The sequence below is a fragment of the Anomalospiza imberbis genome, chromosome 7 (genome assembly GCF_031753505.1).
Source record: "Anomalospiza imberbis isolate Cuckoo-Finch-1a 21T00152 chromosome 7, ASM3175350v1, whole genome shotgun sequence".
NCBI lineage: Eukaryota > Metazoa > Chordata > Aves > Passeriformes > Viduidae > Anomalospiza > Anomalospiza imberbis.
In genome coordinates, this window is record NC_089687.1 from 33,069,114 (window position 1) to 33,086,537 (window position 17,424).

At 40.8% G+C, this 17,424-nt stretch overlaps 1 protein-coding gene across 3 annotated transcripts in view; it reads right to left on the reverse strand.

The window, feature by feature from the left end:
• The window catches only part of ADARB1 (adenosine deaminase RNA specific B1), a 61,672-nt gene that overhangs the window by 23,329 nt on the left and 20,919 nt on the right, over window positions 1-17,424 (reverse strand). For all 3 annotated transcript variants that reach the window (XM_068196405.1, XM_068196407.1, XM_068196406.1), the window contains exons 3-5: window positions 11,310-11,384; window positions 4,621-5,552; window positions 1,197-1,311 (exon numbers count right to left, since the gene is read on the reverse strand). In XM_068196405.1, coding sequence (XP_068052506.1) covers window positions 1,197-1,311; window positions 4,621-5,552; window positions 11,310-11,337 — 1,075 coding nt within the window. In that variant the 5' untranslated portion in view covers window positions 11,338-11,384. The remainder of the gene's footprint in view (window positions 1-1,196; window positions 1,312-4,620; window positions 5,553-11,309; window positions 11,385-17,424) is intronic.

The window sequence follows — 17,424 nt, forward strand, 5'->3', positions numbered from 1 at the left end:
TTAAAAAACCCAGCTGAATGAAGGACTAAGAAAGACAGGTCAAAATGCCACTTAGCAAAACACTCAGGGGTAAAAAAAGCCCAACAAGTTAAAATGACCCTGAGCCCAGCTGGGCCCTCCTGCCCACAGGGCTGGAGGAGAAGCACCAAGCTGTAACACAAGACTATGCCACGGGGTCATTTAATTCCAGGCGTTCCCAGACACGTATTCATGGCAATATACTTTCTTATTCTGTGTTAAGCTATTTCTTCTGTTAATCAAAAGGCATTCACATGTTAGTTAAGTCCTAATTCTTTGGCACATGACTCTTCATGGAATTGCACATACAGGGCTGTAAACAGCATAAAAACCTGTTAAATATTAGAAAACACAACATCATAAAACAAAAACTACAGCATGTTCCTCATGTATTTGGGGCTAAAACAGTGTTATTAGCAGATGGAGGTCTGGCTGTTGCTCAACAGAGCTTGAAGAGCATCAAGGCTTCCTAAACCTCCCAAAAGCCTGTGTGAGTGGGAGAGCAAGAGATCAGGAGGGGAGACAGCTGGGATAGCCTCAAAATGAACATTCCACCAAGGGTTCACATGGATTGAAGACCAAGATAAACCTTCACGTGAGGAAAACTCAGCAGCAGCATGGTCACGGATTAGTTTAGGGCAGAACTTCACTGTTCTGGCTGATTTGGACAAGCAGAGATCTCGTGTCAGCACCCAGGGATCCACAACACTGCTGACATGTGCACACCTCTGCCATCTGCCAAAACATAAACTGCTTTCTGCAGATATTTTTACTAAAATGACTAACACAGAGCACTAAGAATAAAATGTAGCAAGAAAAAGTGCAAAATCCTAAAGCCTTGGAAAGAAGTGTAATTCAAGCATAACATGCCCAAACCAGGAATACCGATGGGGGATTTAATTTATTTTCCCAAAGTTTCATGATCAACTTTAAAACCTACATTTCTTGAGCTATTCAGATGTCTCAGGCAGAGGACAGGAACTCTGCGGAAAAAGAAGTATTTGCAGGTCTAAGTTTCCTGTAAGTACCTGAGATTTTATTACTATATTTAATCCACCTTCATGATTAAACAGTAAAAATACATTCAGTACTGCTTGACTGAAAAGAGTTTGTTTACTACATGCAAACAGAGCTCTCATATTTAAGCACTCAAGATACTACTATTTTTTTTAATTTACCTGTTGTCATGACAATTCCAGCAAGGACTTTTCGACGTGCATGTGGAGATGAAAAATTTTCTGTCAAATCACTGAATTTATCTACAACCAAGCGTGCAACAGCATCAGCTAACACCTGTAGGACCATACAGAAACTCACATTAAAAAAATTTTAAAATAATTTTAAAATTACAGGAGCATTAAGTTATAAAGATTTACACTTTTAAAATGATTGGACAAAGTAAATGAAGTGAGTTTTTATCGTTCACTTTAAAAATTGACATTGAGGTGTCCCTTGCAAGTGGAAGCAGAGGTTTGAGTGCTCTGTGTCTACCGAAACAAGGTCAGACAGTGCTAAGCCAAGCACTGAAGCACCTAATGCACATGATCTGATGAACATTTGAGGCTTGGGAGAACAACTGGATAGACAGATAAGTCTATACTCTCATGCTCAAACCTCAAAACACATTTCAGTATCCTCAACATTGAACCTGACAATAAGATTGAAGTAAAAAATCCATGCCCCTCAAAAGAACCTTTTATAACAATCTAATTCCTTATCTAACTATTATATAAGGACAATTTTGTTTTCAACCCTAGTTTAATACTTCCTATTTTTACAAGATCTATACAAAGTTAGGAATAGAAAATATCAGTGTACAACACCAAATAAGCTATCTCAAAATTAGGAAAGATTTCTGTCTTTCAGGAAAACTTGAACTGTAAGTCAGGCTGTAAGTCAGGCTAACATCCAAAAGGAAGGAAAACTGTGAAATAGCAGCCCTGCTCCTACTGACAGACAATCCAGTTCAGCACTGCAGCTAAGCTCACCTGCTGTTTTCAAGGCAACTGGAACTGTAACTGCTAGAAAAAAAATGAGTCAAGACCAAATTCTTGGATTTTCACCTTAAAAGAAGCTGAAGCCAAGGCAACTATGTGTTGATAGCCAGCGGTATCTGAGACGTTCTAGGTGTGCATACCTACCCCACAGCTTCACACGCCACAAAGGCACAGGTATTGTGTCACACTCACCAGTGCCATTCAGATGTTGAGTGAGGCACTGGAACAGAGAAGCTGTGGATGCCCCATTGCTGGAAGTGTTCCAGGCCAGGTTGGACAGGGCTTGGAGCAACCTGGGATAGTGGAAAGTGTCCCTGCCCATGGCAGGGGGTGGATGAGCTTTAAGGTCCCTTCAAACCCAAACCATTCTATGATACAGATGTGTTAGATGCCCAAAAGGAAAAAGGGAAAAGAAAAAAAAAAATAGAAAAAAGAGAAGAAAAAGGTTTGAAGACCATCAGCCCCATTCACCCCCATTTCCTTAACAAGGCTCACGGGAACCAACCAACCTAGAAATGATGTGGACATGCTCTCAACAATCCATTTTGACTGCAGCAACCCTTCTGTACTATTTGATACCTTGCACCTGTGTTTCTGCATTTAACTCTCTTTGGGGCACCTGCAGCTCTGCTGGGGTCACAGACAGACATCCAGCCACACTCACAACCACCACCATCACAGGGAACACCTTTCCTCCCAACTCCATTCTTCTCACCACAAATGAGCCACAGGCAGGTTTGGACCTGCCACCCAACATTCAATTCCATCTTCACTGGCAAAACCACACTGTACTACTTTTATTTCCCTTAAGCACTTGGAATTTGATTTTTTTCCTCCCTTCACATATTTCTAGCTTTCATTTTTTCCAACCCAATATTTTCTCCTCTGGTTGTATCAAATCCTATCCTCATTTACATCATTCCTGCACTCTCCAGTTTTTGTGATTTCACCCACTTTAGGATTATCTCTGAATTTAACACTTTTTTACACAGTAAACAATGTCTAAAATAATTAAACAACTCACTGACTTCTTTTAGAAGATAAATCAAGCAGGACCTGAAAACAGCACAAAAGCTTAAATCATTAAATACATACCAGACCAAAATCACTAGTATGTAAAAGACTTAATGTAATTCCAGTAACAGCTAATTAAAATTCAAAGCAAAGCAACACAGTGAAGTGCTCGATGACATCCTGATGACAAGCTGATCAAAAGCCCCTGAATAAAAAAATTACTTGAAATAGGGTCTAAATGAGGCAGCACCCATGTACCATCTTTTTCCCAGCTCAGCTTGGGTTTTTCACACTTTCCTCTTCCAGTTTCAGTTTTCACCATTTTACTGATGCAAGAACTAAAAACACATGAATTACTAACAGTGACATTTTTTTGGTGTCTGGGGTCAAATCTACTTTTAAAAGCAGAGAATGCAGTCTAAAATCACTGTATCTAGTGAAGACATTGTAACTACCCAAACCAGCATGATCCTGGATTTGAAAATGAAGGAAACATTTATCAGTAACACAGTAATTGTGCAAGATTAAAATGAAACCATATAAGAAGTTCTAAAACATGCATAATGTGCATATATTTTGAGAAAACGACATACTCAAAACAGTCACATTTACTTATACTCTTTGACCCCACATTATCAAATCAGAACAGAATGTTACAATTTTAATGAAATCTAGAACAATGGTTTTGAGACAGAAAAGGTCAAAGCCTTGAAATTCTCATAATAAACAGAAAGCTGCAAAAGAATTCACAAAGATTTTAATTTAGATTTAGGGCATATAATGTCATTAAAAAGACCCAAGAGATTCAGTAGAAAGACAGTAGTCAATTATTAGTGTAGTTTGACTGGGAAGAAACAAAAACAAGAAAAGAAGGAGAATTTTTCTGCATTAAAAAACCCTCAAATTTACTCCATTCTAGTGACTTCAAATTTCTGATCTGTGTCCAGTATGTTGGATACTTTTCCTAGTTCATTGACTATTTGATTTAAATTATTTCTCAGCCAGATTTACTTGCCTAAGTAACTTCCAAATGCATATTAATTCATTTGCCTACAGCACAACTCTTCAGATGAGAGCCATTTAACCACACATCCTGGATACATGCACATGGAAATCAATGGCAGTTGCAACAGCCTCACTTAATCTGACCTTGACTCGCAACAACTTCTGTTTGAAAGAGAGAATGATTTTCTTCTCTGCTAAAAACTGTTGTATCAAATAATAGCTTCACTTAAAGCAGTAATTCTCACTTAACTCCATCTAAGTCTTGCTGCCTGAGACGAGCAAGATGTGATTCAATCTTTCCCCAGCACAAACCGTAATTCAAGCTGGCACTGGTGCTCTCTGACACAACATGGTCAAGGCTGAAAACATCAGAAACAAAGCCTCTTCTCTGTGCAAGAGAATACAAGCTGTCAGAAGCTGTAACTGTATAAATCACCTAATACAGATATACATACACACACACACATATATATATAGACACACATATCTACAGAAGCAGAAATGCTGTTCTAACTGATGCAATACACAATTTGACTCCTCTTGGTCATTACCCAAAGCCATCCACAACACCCAAAGGGTTTCTCACCTGTGGCAAGTGTAACTGGAGCCCCTCGCTGGGAATGGGCTGGCGAGATGGGGTCTGGTCCAGCTGCATGTTAAACAGGGATGCCAGGGCTGACTGAGCAGCCCGAGCTTTTGCCAGCTTTTTGTTCCTTCCCGAGCCTTCAAAAGTCTGACCGTCCACCGCCACAGCCATGACGAAGTTCTTGGCGTGGCTCTCTCCGCTCTCCGAGAGGAACTCGTACTTCAGCCCGGGGCGCAGCTCGTTGAGGATCATGACGGGGTTCTTCCCGCTGGCCGTGGGGTAGGGGGAGGGCGGGGGCAGAGGCGACTGGGAAAGGCTGCTGGCTACGGCAGACGACGGCAACCCGTAGTCCCCGCCGGAGCCAAAGGAGCCATCGCCGTTGGACCCCAGGTAAAAGGAAGCGTCAGAAGGGACTGGCGTCTCGAAGCCGTTGAAAAGGGTGTCGGGGAAATCGGCTTGGTCAGATGTGAAGTCTGTGTTGACTGACAGAGTCCTGCCCATGGCCAGGTGGGCTTCCGAGGCGTTTGGGAACTGGACGAAGGAGCGCAGAGCCTTTTCAGCAGCGTGCAGCTTGGCTTTCTTTTTTGTTGGGCCAGACCCCTCAAACACCTGCCCATTGACTTCCACCGCCATCACAAACATGGGGGCGTGGACCGGCCCCGTCTGGGAGAGGAGTTTGTATTGTAAACCGGGTTTAATCTCGTTCAGCTGCATCAGGGCGTTCTTTGGCAGAACGGGGCCGGGCGTTTTCTTCCTCTTCTTGGGGCGAAATTTGGAATGGCCGTTGTTGCCCTCCTCCAGAGGTCTCTTCCTGCTGCTGCTGCCACCGCCGTTGGAGAGCGGGGTCCCCTCGCCAAGGCCCTGCCCGGCGCTGTCCTTGGGGGGAACGTTGTCCACATTGCGGTTTTCTTTAATGTCGGTGCTGCTCGAACCTGCGGTGCCCAGAAAGAGTAACTTACAATGCCTTCGGTGCAGGATCTTGTAAATGCAAAATTTATAGATTCCTTTATCTCTCTTTGTAACTGGTTAAGTGATGTGTGCTCACAGGTTAAATATTTTTGCAATGCAACTGGAGGTAATGATAATGTAACACAACCTCTCAATAATTCAAGAAAAAACACACTCAATCTTCAAACCACACACTTGATACAACTGCACAGCAAAAAAATCACTACAACTTTTTTCTTCATTTTAATTATGCTGGAACAAAACTTTTACTTCTAAGTTACATTTAGTCTCAAAAATCTTTAAATCAACAATATAAGCAATAGCAACATATGCCCACAAAACAAACAACTACTATCACTAAAGTAAAAACGGATGCCTAAGACCACAACTCTGAGCTAGATATTTAATTTTATTTTATTATCAGTTTAGTCACATTACTTTTGACCCTGCAGTGTTTTTAGTTGCTTAAAATGAAAAACTACATAAATAAAACCTTCGTTCAGAGCAATGAAAAATTACGCAGCTCTTTGGTAGGTAGCATGATGAAGAGTGATTGAATGCTTTTGTTTCTCTTTAGCTATTCCACATTTTTCAAATTCAGTGATTTTTTACACCTTTTCTAAACATTCATTTCACCTCATCCCAATTTTGTTAGAAACTACAGCTGCCCACTGTTCCAGCAGGACCACAAGACCATATATTTCCACACAGCCTTCTATTAAAAAAAAATCTCCAATTCATCATTTACAAGCATAATTCCTTGTCAAGGAAACTGCTGTCATGGAGTTACAGACCCCAAAATCACTACAGATCCTCTTTAAGGCTATATAGAATAGAAGTGTGACAGAAGCTGCATATTCACTGTGATAATATTTTAGTGGGAGGGCAGGGAAGAAAATATAATATTAATTTAATGATTTGTTTTCAAAAATTTAAGTTGGGGCAATGATACATCAGAGCTATACATAAGGAATTGAATTTGCTATAAGTTCAAAGACCTGATTTTCACCCTGATAAAGAAACTAAGGAAATTAACTATTTGTGCTTTCTACTGGCATTTGTGAATGAAAAGGCAAATGTAATAGATCAAGTATTTTTAACTCTCCTGTTCCAAAATTTCAATATATCTGTATTACATCTACACTGACTCAAGATGGTAAATGGTCACTGAAATTAGAGCAAAGCAGGTGGAAGCTCTCCTTCACAGTGATAAATTCCAGTCACGCTTTCAGTCCTCCCTAAGAATCCCCTACCATGCACACATCACTTCACCCAGGTTACAAAGCTGATGGAATGGTTACTAAATTTTCATTTATAACATCCTCCAGCAAAAGCTCGATAGGTTACTCCTTTCGGTGCTCAAAGAGAAAAAAAGGAAGGAAAAAACAGAAGATCAAAAGAAAAAGCCAAAGTAGGAACACATTTTGTTAAATCACAGCAGCACAACAAAGAATTGTATAGTACTGATTGTACAATTAAGTCAATTAAATTCTGTCAAGAGTCAAAATTCTGAAGCATTTCATTGCTAGAAATCTGCTAGATATAATCAAGTATCTCTTGTTCAGCAACAAACATATTGCAAACAAACAATGAAGGCTATAGGGCCACAACTGTCAATACATAGTGTTCATGCATATATTCTTTAAAAAAATTTGTATTTATGGTGGAGGACTCTAAGGAAAATGGAGGAAATTTTTAAATCTTTCCTTACAGTGAGTTTCTTACATCTCATCCAAAATACTGCCCTTACTGGTGGCACCAGGTATTTGCTACCAACCACCAAGACTTTCAAGCTAAATAGAAATCACTGACTTAACACTAATTAATGGCCTCTGGTTTCATTTCTTTTTATATGAAAACCACTACCAATGCCTGTAGGAGGAAAAGAGGAGTTGAACAGACTTCAGCTGAACATTAAAAACTTTTGGACAGAAGCATGGCAGCTGGAGGAACTCCTTTGTCAGGCAGGGGAACTGATGTCCTGACAGAGAGGAGGGACTTGTAGGGAGCAGGAAATAAACTTGCAGGCTTACCTTGTCTCATTAAGAGAGAAGGGAAGAAAACTACTCCTTGCCTGAGAGCTACTAGGCTTTGTTAGCTTTGGAGAACCTGCAAGGTTGTAGAAACTTGGAGAGGAAGAAGACAGGGAGCTGATCCTGAGTCAAACCAAGAGACCAGAGAGGAGGTAACTGTGGAGCTGAGCCAAGTCCAAGTTTGTGATGGAAAGTGAAATACTTTCTGTGCAAACCAAAAGGACCTGTGCTTGTTTGAACCCACAGAGCTGCTGGACTGCAAGGAGAGGTCCCTCCCTCTCTCGAGGGTGAAGGTGTGCTTTTGGTCCTTTTTGTCAGCCTGTCCAGCCCAGCAGTGCTGAGGCCCTCTAATTACCTGAGGGCTTGGGAAGGTCGGTCAAAACACAACCTTGTTCAAGTCAGAGACGCCACCTCTAATCTTGGAGTTACATGGAGTAACTCCTCCAGCCCAGCCTCTCCCTGGATGCCTTTTCCAGGCATGCCACCCTTCCAGGGAAGTTAGGAATGGCCCTCCTGGCTCTTCCTCACCTTGCCCAGTTCCCCACATGTGACAGGGCCACCAACAGACCCGAGGAGAGGGCATCACACCAGCGTAAAACACGTAAGCGTCCTCCCAGGGGCATAAGTGACCCTCCCCAGGGCAACCTCACAGCTCTGGGCTCTCCTAGAGACCATGGCACAGAGCCACATGTGCTTTTTTCCTCAAAAAGTGTTTTTTAATGGCTTTTAAAGATCCCATAAACCCATGGCACCCACGATGTCCTGAGCAAGGTGCTTCACCACTTCATCACAAATGGCATGAAAACATCTCCCATTGCTTTCTTTGATCCTCCACCTGCTAAGTCTTACTGCATCTACTGGGGTTTGTTTGCGATTTTTTAAAGTTTGATGATTCTAATATTAAACATCCCATGTTGTGTCTGATTTTACAGATATCTCTAATATTTCCAATCTTTAAATTGAAATTCTTCAAGGAATGAATGCTTTAGAGAGCCCTTTGAAGTCGATCACATCTACTGTGTATTTAAGGCTTTAAAGCAGCACTAGCACATACATAAACACTTGATGACCGAGATCCTGTTTTCTTAAACATTTATAAAACCCACAATTTAAAAGCTGGATATTTTCCATGAGATTGGTGTATTTTCTAGTAATTAAAAATATGTGGCAGCTTCAACTAGATATTTGACTTATGTCTGTGGAGGCCACCTTAGTAAAAAATCATAGCTGACACCAACAACTTCAGAAGAAGGACCATTCTGGCCCCCAGATTTCAGCTGAACACTCAAAGCAGGAAAAAGTCATGGGGAATTTTTCATGCCAATAAAGAAATAAATCTTCCATCTGGTGGTTTATTTTTGGGTTTAATTCCCTGTAATTAAAAAGTGTCTGCCATTAAGATGCTTTGTCCACTGGGGACCTTACATTACCTGCTTGCTGAAAGACAATACTCCTCCTGCTCTGGAACACAATTAATTCAATTTAACTCTTAGCTGAACCAAAAGATGATTCTAGCTACTCCTTATACTGCTGCTCTCATTTAGTGGCCTGGGGAAATTCTAAGTAAGTCCTTTTTTTTCATTTAAAAAGAAGCAGAAGAAAACACATGCTCTCTTCAGAGCATATTTCAGAAAAAGGAGTAAATACATCAAAGATAAAGGTCAGGAGAGTCACATGCTTGTGCTCCAAGTGTTCAGAGTGCTGCAGACACACCAGCCATGCAAAACAACAAAAAAACCAAATAAAAACATTCTAAATAACCATCTCATCCTCCAAATATCTTGTAGCATCTCTATGACCAAAGGATAAAGAAGGAAAACACTAAAAATTGAAGTCTGAAACACTGTTTTCTCAGGGATATTAATTTATTGATGTAAGACATCATCACTGCCTTATATTTCATCTGAACCAAAAAAAAAAAAATCATCTTAATTCTGGTTTCTGCAGAGGAATTCTTGTTATGCAACCACAGGCTACAAAGACTGCATAGCTCACCTTCCTTTCCTTCAAGAACCTTTCCCCAAAAGCAGTTACATAAAATAATAAAAAATTAAATAGGCAACTTCTATCATGCCACTTCACAATTATAAGAGATATAAAAGTAAAGAGAGATTAAAAGTTTAAAAATATATCTCTGCACAAATCAAAGCGAAGAACTTAAGAATTTAAACTTTGATTTCTGACCTCCTCACATGAGATGATTTAACATTTCAAATTCATGATGAAGGTCATCCTGCACTTCATATGAACTGGGCTCAGCCAAGGTTCTGACATCTCAAAACTGAAGTTATATAAATGCATTCCCTAAACAGTTCCATGGGGCCAAGCTCCTGACAAAATAACACATTCCTTGAATGGTTTCCTGTATTGATGCATTAACACACAAAAAAGCCCTGAAGCAGACAAAAATTTAGTGTTTTTTTTTTTTAATGACAGAATTAAAGAATGCCCCTATAAAGAGATTATATTTCTGCAGCTCAGGAAGGCACCTTCTATTCATGCTCAGCTATACCATTAATAAGAAATGGGAGGTTTTATAAAAAAAATTATGAGACTTATCCAATTACACTTTTTGAAGGCCTCTGTAGGGAAGCCACCTTTAGAAACAGTTAAAATATCCATGTGAAGTAATTTCTTATATATCAAGGAAAAGAAAATTATACCAAGCACATTGCAGTTGAGTTCACTGTTCCACTAAGGAAAACAGATTAATTCTATTTCAGGTAATATTTTTTGCTTCGGTTTTGGGTTTTTTGAGGGAGAGGATGTTTGTTTTGGGTCTGATTGGTTTATTTTAGCATGATGATCTAACTTCCTCATCTCCCTCTAAAATTGTTCTGTAACTTCTCCAGACTGAACTACAACTCTTCTGCTCCAAAGCAGTTGCTGGGCTTTGTCACCTTTGCCAGATGCACTCTTTAGCCACTGTCACTTGGGGGAAAAAGAAACACATTTGTTATAACATAATGTACAATTATTTACAGTCAGGCACAACACAGCAGCAACAGAACAATTCTCTGAATCACAGAAAAAAGAGACAGCTGAAAGGCAAATAACAGTAAAAATAGTTTAGAACAGTTCAATGAGAATACTTCTCTCGTAAGTTATTGGATCTTAGTTATACCCCAGAGTTAGAAGTCTCACACACTTAGCTGCATCAAGTACACATCAAGATGATCACTTTATTTGACTATTTTTGTGCTTTAAAATCACTTTAATAATTCAGTAGCTCAGGGTTGGGACAATCACCAACTAAAGAGAATAATCAACCCATGTGAGCCCTGCACAGAGCTTTTCCAGCTCCTCCTTTGCTTTTTCCTGTCTCCTTTTCTGCCCTCCCTCCTTTATATTACACTCTCCAACTCCATCCCCTTCACCTCACCCCTCACTGGTACTTTACCCTTAGCATGGGCACTACTGATATCATCCCTCCCTTCTTCACTGCTGGTTCAAGACGGGGAAATATTTCGATTAGTCAGCTGCTATAGGAAAAATATAAGATATAAAGTATAATACAGAAGGTATAAGTATATTAGCATCTTAAAAACACTTAATACAAAAGCTCCAATTCACTCTTTACTGCATTTTAAAGTATCTTCATTTCTGCACCTGAAGTTTCTTTGCAGTTGCCCCTGTGCTTGGGAGGAAAAAAAAATACTTTCAGAAACTATTAGAGAGTTTATTACTATGCAAATAAACACATCTTACTCATGTTTTCTTCATCATCTACATCCATTGTGAAATATCTTTGCTGGTTTCTTGCCTGGCGCAGACGGCTTCTCTCTGGAAAACAGGGAGGGGGATACTTAGGCTTTAAGGTAACAACTTACTAGGTTTAAAATTTATTGTTAATAAGTTTTAAACATCCTTTAAAAGCAGCAGCCTGAGCCCTGGCTTGGCATTGGGCTGTTTGGGTAAATCCTGACCAAAGATCCCTCCTAAAACAGACATGTTCATCAGTGACTGAAAGATGCAGCCCCACTCTGTCAAAGGCAGAGATGATGAAGACCACAATGAGGTCTTCCCAAAGTCTCCTCCAGGTTGAACAAGCCAAGTGCTCTCAGTAATGCCAGCACACTCCACTGTAACAAGAGGAAATTAGCTGACTGTAATCAACAGGACTTGTAAATAATTATCACCTTAATTAGCACATCACACTGGCTACAGTTACTCCTGCAGCACCACTTTGTACTCAAGGACTTGATGAATTCCTGGTTTAACTTCTACCAAGGAGATCAGTGAGCTCCCTGAGCCAAGCTAGAGGTGAAAAAGGCTGTAGAGCTGCCCCACACTTCCACACTATGGATAAACTCTCCTGAGGAGCTGGGTTACCAGCCTGGGCTCAGCACCTCACCCCACAGCCTGAAGGAGAGAAAAGGCAAGCTCCTGTCTGCTAAAAGTAAAGGCAAACAGAAACTCTACTTGCATTTTTTTTAAATCATTTCAGTAACTGTGCTGAAACAGATTCTGAAAGCATCGAGGAAAATAAACAGCCAAGGAGAGTTGACAGAAGAGCCCTGAGGCACCTAAGAGATGCAATCCTAGAGTGTTACTGCAGCCAAATGACACTAAGCTCTCTGTTTTAAGCTTTAACCACATGTGTATAAGAGTTAGACTACTCTTGGCATATAAAGAATGATCACTTTTTTTCCTAATCCTTTCTTATTAAAAAATGCATGAGTACAGTTAGCAGTGCTCAGCTCCTCCCTCCAGTCCCCACAACTGCACCAGCAGATCACTCCAGTAAAGAACATAAGAGTCACAAAACCATTAACTTCAAGACCTTCAAGATCAAGTCCACCCTTTGACTGAATATGAGTGTGTCCACTGAACCAAAGCATGAAATGCCATGTCTGTTTGTTTCCTGAGCAATTCCAGGGATGGTGATTCCATCCCACTTCCCGAAGCTAAGCCTCCCTCACTCTAAGCACTACAAGACTCTGTGTGTTTTATACAAGTAACTGATTTCCATTACAACTAATTTCTAACAACCACCCCCTTCAAATCAAAAACACTTGGAAGAGAATGTATCAGATATTTAAAGAGTATGAAATGTTGTGGATGCCCCAACCCCAGCACTGTTCAAAGCCAGGCTGGATAAGGCTTTCAGCAACCTGGTGTGGTGGAAGGTGTCCCTGCCCACAGTTGGGACTCCATGATCTGTAAGGTCCATTCCAATCCCTTAACATTCTACAACTCTATGAATAATGTGTAGGGGACAGTACTGAGCTGGGCAGAGAGAAGGAACTCAGTACTCTGTATACACATCTATCTTCCCAACTTCCTCCCACTGTAATCCATGGATTTTTTTTTCCCCACCTGGCTTTCAAAGGTAGAGGATTTGATAATAAGAAAAAAGGTTTTTCAAAGTCCTTCTAAATAAAATAGGACCCATGCCCTCAGAAAGAAAGGGGAGATGTTTTCACCAAATGGACTCTGAGCTCGGGCTGCTCACTACAAAAAAAACTTCCTCTCTTGCCAAGGCATGCTTGATTACTTCTGCAAGCATCAGTGATTCAGTTATCATTTCACTTTGAAGGAGGAACAGCATTTCTGGGTTCTTTGACCTTCCAAACTTTTAGTCAAGCAGCAAAACTGCATTAATAAACACATTTACTGCCTGTAAATAACCCATTTAGCAACTGACATCCAGAAACATCTCAGGTCCTACAGACACTGACACCACACGAGGTTGGGTAATGGTCAGTGGCATCTGAGCAACGACACCTTCCCAATGGACTTCACTGAAGCTGTGCATCTGCCTTGGACACCAAGGTATGCATGATAAACTCCTGAGTTTCATTCCTAAAATCCTGCTATGGGATAAGGGACACAACTACAGCAACATTCTCAGCACTGGAAAAAACTTTTATTTGGGAAAAAAATGTAAGAGCAAAGGAAAAAGCTTAATTGCCGTTTGAGATTAACAAAGCTTTCAAGAACAGCAATAAGGAAAGTGCCATAAATACAAAGCGATGTGGGTCAGTGTATTTACAGCAGGTTCTGTGTGCAATGGGGCTGTGGCAGAAGCCAGCTCCATGGCTAGAGGGACTGTTTTCTCTCAGGTATACTGATAAGATAAATTGAGGGTTTGACTGCACTATGCTGGTGTAGCAGAGGGGAGTTTTGTGCTCATAACACAGAGTAACAAACCTCCACTCAGCTCTTACCTAAATTCACTCACTGAAGCCAAGGGATTCTGCACAGCAGCACATCCTGAAATATTCTGACTACAAAAACCTTTCTTTTCCTAGATGCAATAAAACCCAGCCATATCAAATGGGAAAACAGTATCTACATGTATGTTAATTTAAGTGGAGCCAGGAAAAAGTACTTTTAATCCTCTCTGGTTTTAAAGTCTTTAATTCCTGTAGAGTATCTCCAAAGACAGAAAGAACATCAGATGTACTTAAAAATACAGCAGACAACACAACAGAACTTGCCTTTGTTTCCACAGGAGACTATTTAAGAGATTTTTAGGTAAATGTTAGCTATAGCAAGTACACAGCACATGAGGACTTAGAGATAACCTGCATTTCTTCTGTTTCAATATCCTAGGTATCGACTGCATGAAAAAGAGAGCTGTGAAAGACCTTAAGAGTTATATTATATTATTCTCATTACTGAGAGAAAACCTAAATATGTTTTGAAAGGGAAATTTAGCAGCTAACAACACTTTAGATTCAGCGAATGGCATATATGGAAAAAATCCCATTAACCTGAGAGATGTCACAGAACTATTAGAAAACAGTGTAAGTCAGAAAGCTGCCATTTTAGAGAAGTTTCATATTTGTTAAAAAGCCCTCTCCGTCCAAACTTCCAAAGTCAAGTGAAATAAAACATTGGGAAATGGATCTTGCTCAAAGTATTTCCGACAAACTGGATTTCTTATGAATCCAAAGTGCAAACAAGGAAGCTGCACTTACCAATGAGGTTCAAAGCTCACCTGAAAACCACATTTACAACACCACCACCCCCCCTCCAATGACTCCTTTGTTACAGCATTTAAATGCAGCAATTAGAGCTCTACCTTTCCTCTCAGATCGCTTCATCCTCCTGCGCTTCCAGTGCAGTCGAGGCATGCTGCAAAGGTTCCCCAAGCCCAGAGCCATGGCTTGACGTGATGCCATGCACCCCCCCACCACCTGTGCCACCCCTCACCCCCTCCCAAAGCAGGAGCAACCTATTCCCAAAAGGAGGGTTTTCCTGTGCTTCCTCTGCCCAGCCCCTGGAAGCCTGCAGTGTACTGATGCACAGTCCAGGGAACAAAGATGAGCAGAGGATGCAGCTCACCCTCACCCACTGCCAGAGGCACATGTGACAATTAACCCTTTGTCACACAGAAAGGGCAAGGAAGGACAATTCTCTGAGAAGGACTAGATCAAAGGCATCCTCACTGCTAGGTGTGGAAAGGCACAATTAATTTTATTTTGTTATTAATAAAGGAGGGCAACTCTTCAGTCTTGTAGCACAGAAACAAGGCGAAACAAGCAAGGAAATATTTATACAGCCTAGTGCATTAAACAAGATGCCTTCAGCATCCTTTACAACTGTTTCTCATGTTCCCATTTCATCCACTGCCTCAAAAGGCACAGAATATAGTCGGAATAGCAAGAATACATAAATATGCCAATCTCAAATACACTTTAGTCACAGATTTTCCATACAATGGTTTCTATCAGGCCTGGGCAAGAGGCCTTCCACTGTCAACATTACCATTGGTAATTTTCCAATGGTGGTATTTTCCAGCTTTTTCATAAACTAAAATGTAACGTGTGACATTATGGGATAATGTGGCATCATCCTGTTTTCCCATATGAGTGACCAACCAACATATGTAGAATCTACAGGATCAACATATCATCAGCACAGGCTGAGGGTTGCAGCTATTCTTTAATCCTGCCCTCAGATTAAACCTCATAGGACAAAAAAGTATTTTCCAGCTGCTCTCAGATCTTTATTTCTCAGTACCTCAGGAACACAGCACATGACTGAATCTAGATGATCTCTGGTAGATTACTTACATGCACCATCATATTTTGACAACTATCAAGGCTGGCATTTTTTGAAAAACATTGCCACTGGCATCTTAAAGTAGGAGTACTTCACTAACCAAAGCCAACATGCTCCAGCTCACCACTGGAATTGGGTTGATGTGCTAACAGGGAGCTCTACCTGCTGGCACTCATTCCCCAGATCCCAGATAACAGCTTTTACATCTCCAGACTGTGATGGAAAGCAGAGACTGAATGACTGTAATTATTTTTGTCTGAGGCCTAAGCACTAAAAGCTTCAAACTTCCCCACTTCAAAGGAACTCAAGTTCTCCTTCAGCATCCATGTTATTAGACACTACTTCTCTGAGAATGAATAAAGAGCAACAGGACCATTTGAGCTCAGTTGACACTGAATTTAGAAAGAAGAACTAACCATGGAGGAACAAGCCACCAATGCAATAGTCATGCCACAGTCACACGTTCACCACTAAGAAGATCAGGAGGAAATGAGTCCCATCAAAGAGCAACTCCAGAAACTAGTGTTGTGCCTAATCTGGTGTGCTGCTCTGCATGCTAATTAACAGTTTCAAGTCAAGTTTCACATTTCAATACACAATAAGCTGTGTGTGACAGACCAAGGACATGGAGGGTGAGGTATCTACATCTACACAGCTCTGAAGGAACAGCAACACTGACAAAGAGAGAAAGGGGGAAAACATCCCTTAGGGGGATGAGAATTCATTTTTAACCTTGGAGAAAACAGCACAATTTGTAAAATGCAAAGAGCAGCCTGTGCAACTACTAAGCTCTTTACTGTAATTCCTTCAGCTGCTCAAACTTTTACTACCTTGTTCTCAGCACAGCCAAGACTGAGATACATAATAATGTGTATTTCTCCTTCCTTCTGGGAGACAAGTTCCTGCATTAGCTATCTGAAGTCAAAAGTGATTTTGCTTTTAATAATTACTTTATCTGCCCTAACCTGTCAGAGATTTGATTTGGTGTGAAGACCGAAAAGAGACTTCTTCAGGTCACCTTTGTAGCTCTCCTCCCCAAAGCAGCTCCTAACTCTACCAAGCCCTGCTCCTCAAGGCAGTGACTCTGGGGTATGACACTCAGGAAGGAGGTCTAAGACAAGGCCTTGAAGAATGACAGCTTTGAAGAGAGAAAAAGATCTCTAAGATCTGACTATTGTATAAAGAACATACACAGTGCACTTGGGAGAGAAACTTGGTGACCCGCTGCAGGTGGAGCATTAACAAGAATTTTAGGAAATAAAAAAATCATAGAACCAAATCACAGACCAGTGGTTTGAGTTGGAAGGGACCTTAAAGCTCACCTCTTTCCAGCCCCTGCCATGGGCAGGGACATCTTCCACTAGACCAGGTTGCTCTAAGCCCTGTTCAACCTACTCTTGAACAATTCCAGTGATGGGACAGCCACAGCCTCTCTGGGCCTCACCACCCTCAGAGGGAAGAATTTCCTTTTAACTTCTAATCTAAATCTTTCCTCTTATAGTTTACAACTATTTCTTCTTCTTTTATCACTATCTTTCCACATGAAAAGTCACTCTCCCTCTTTTTCATAAGCCCCCTTTAGGTACTGGAAGGTCACAATGAGGTATCCCAGAGTCTTCTCTTCTCCAGGCTGAACAACCTTGTAATATGTATGAAGTTAAATACTCAATATCCTTAAATATCTTATAATGTCCACATGATTAGACAAAAGCAGGTTGAAAACCAAGTGCAAGGAAGTAAATGCTGCACACAGAACAGAACTGTGGCATTCAGTGTTAATGTGTGTGCTGGAAGCAGTAAATCCCACAAC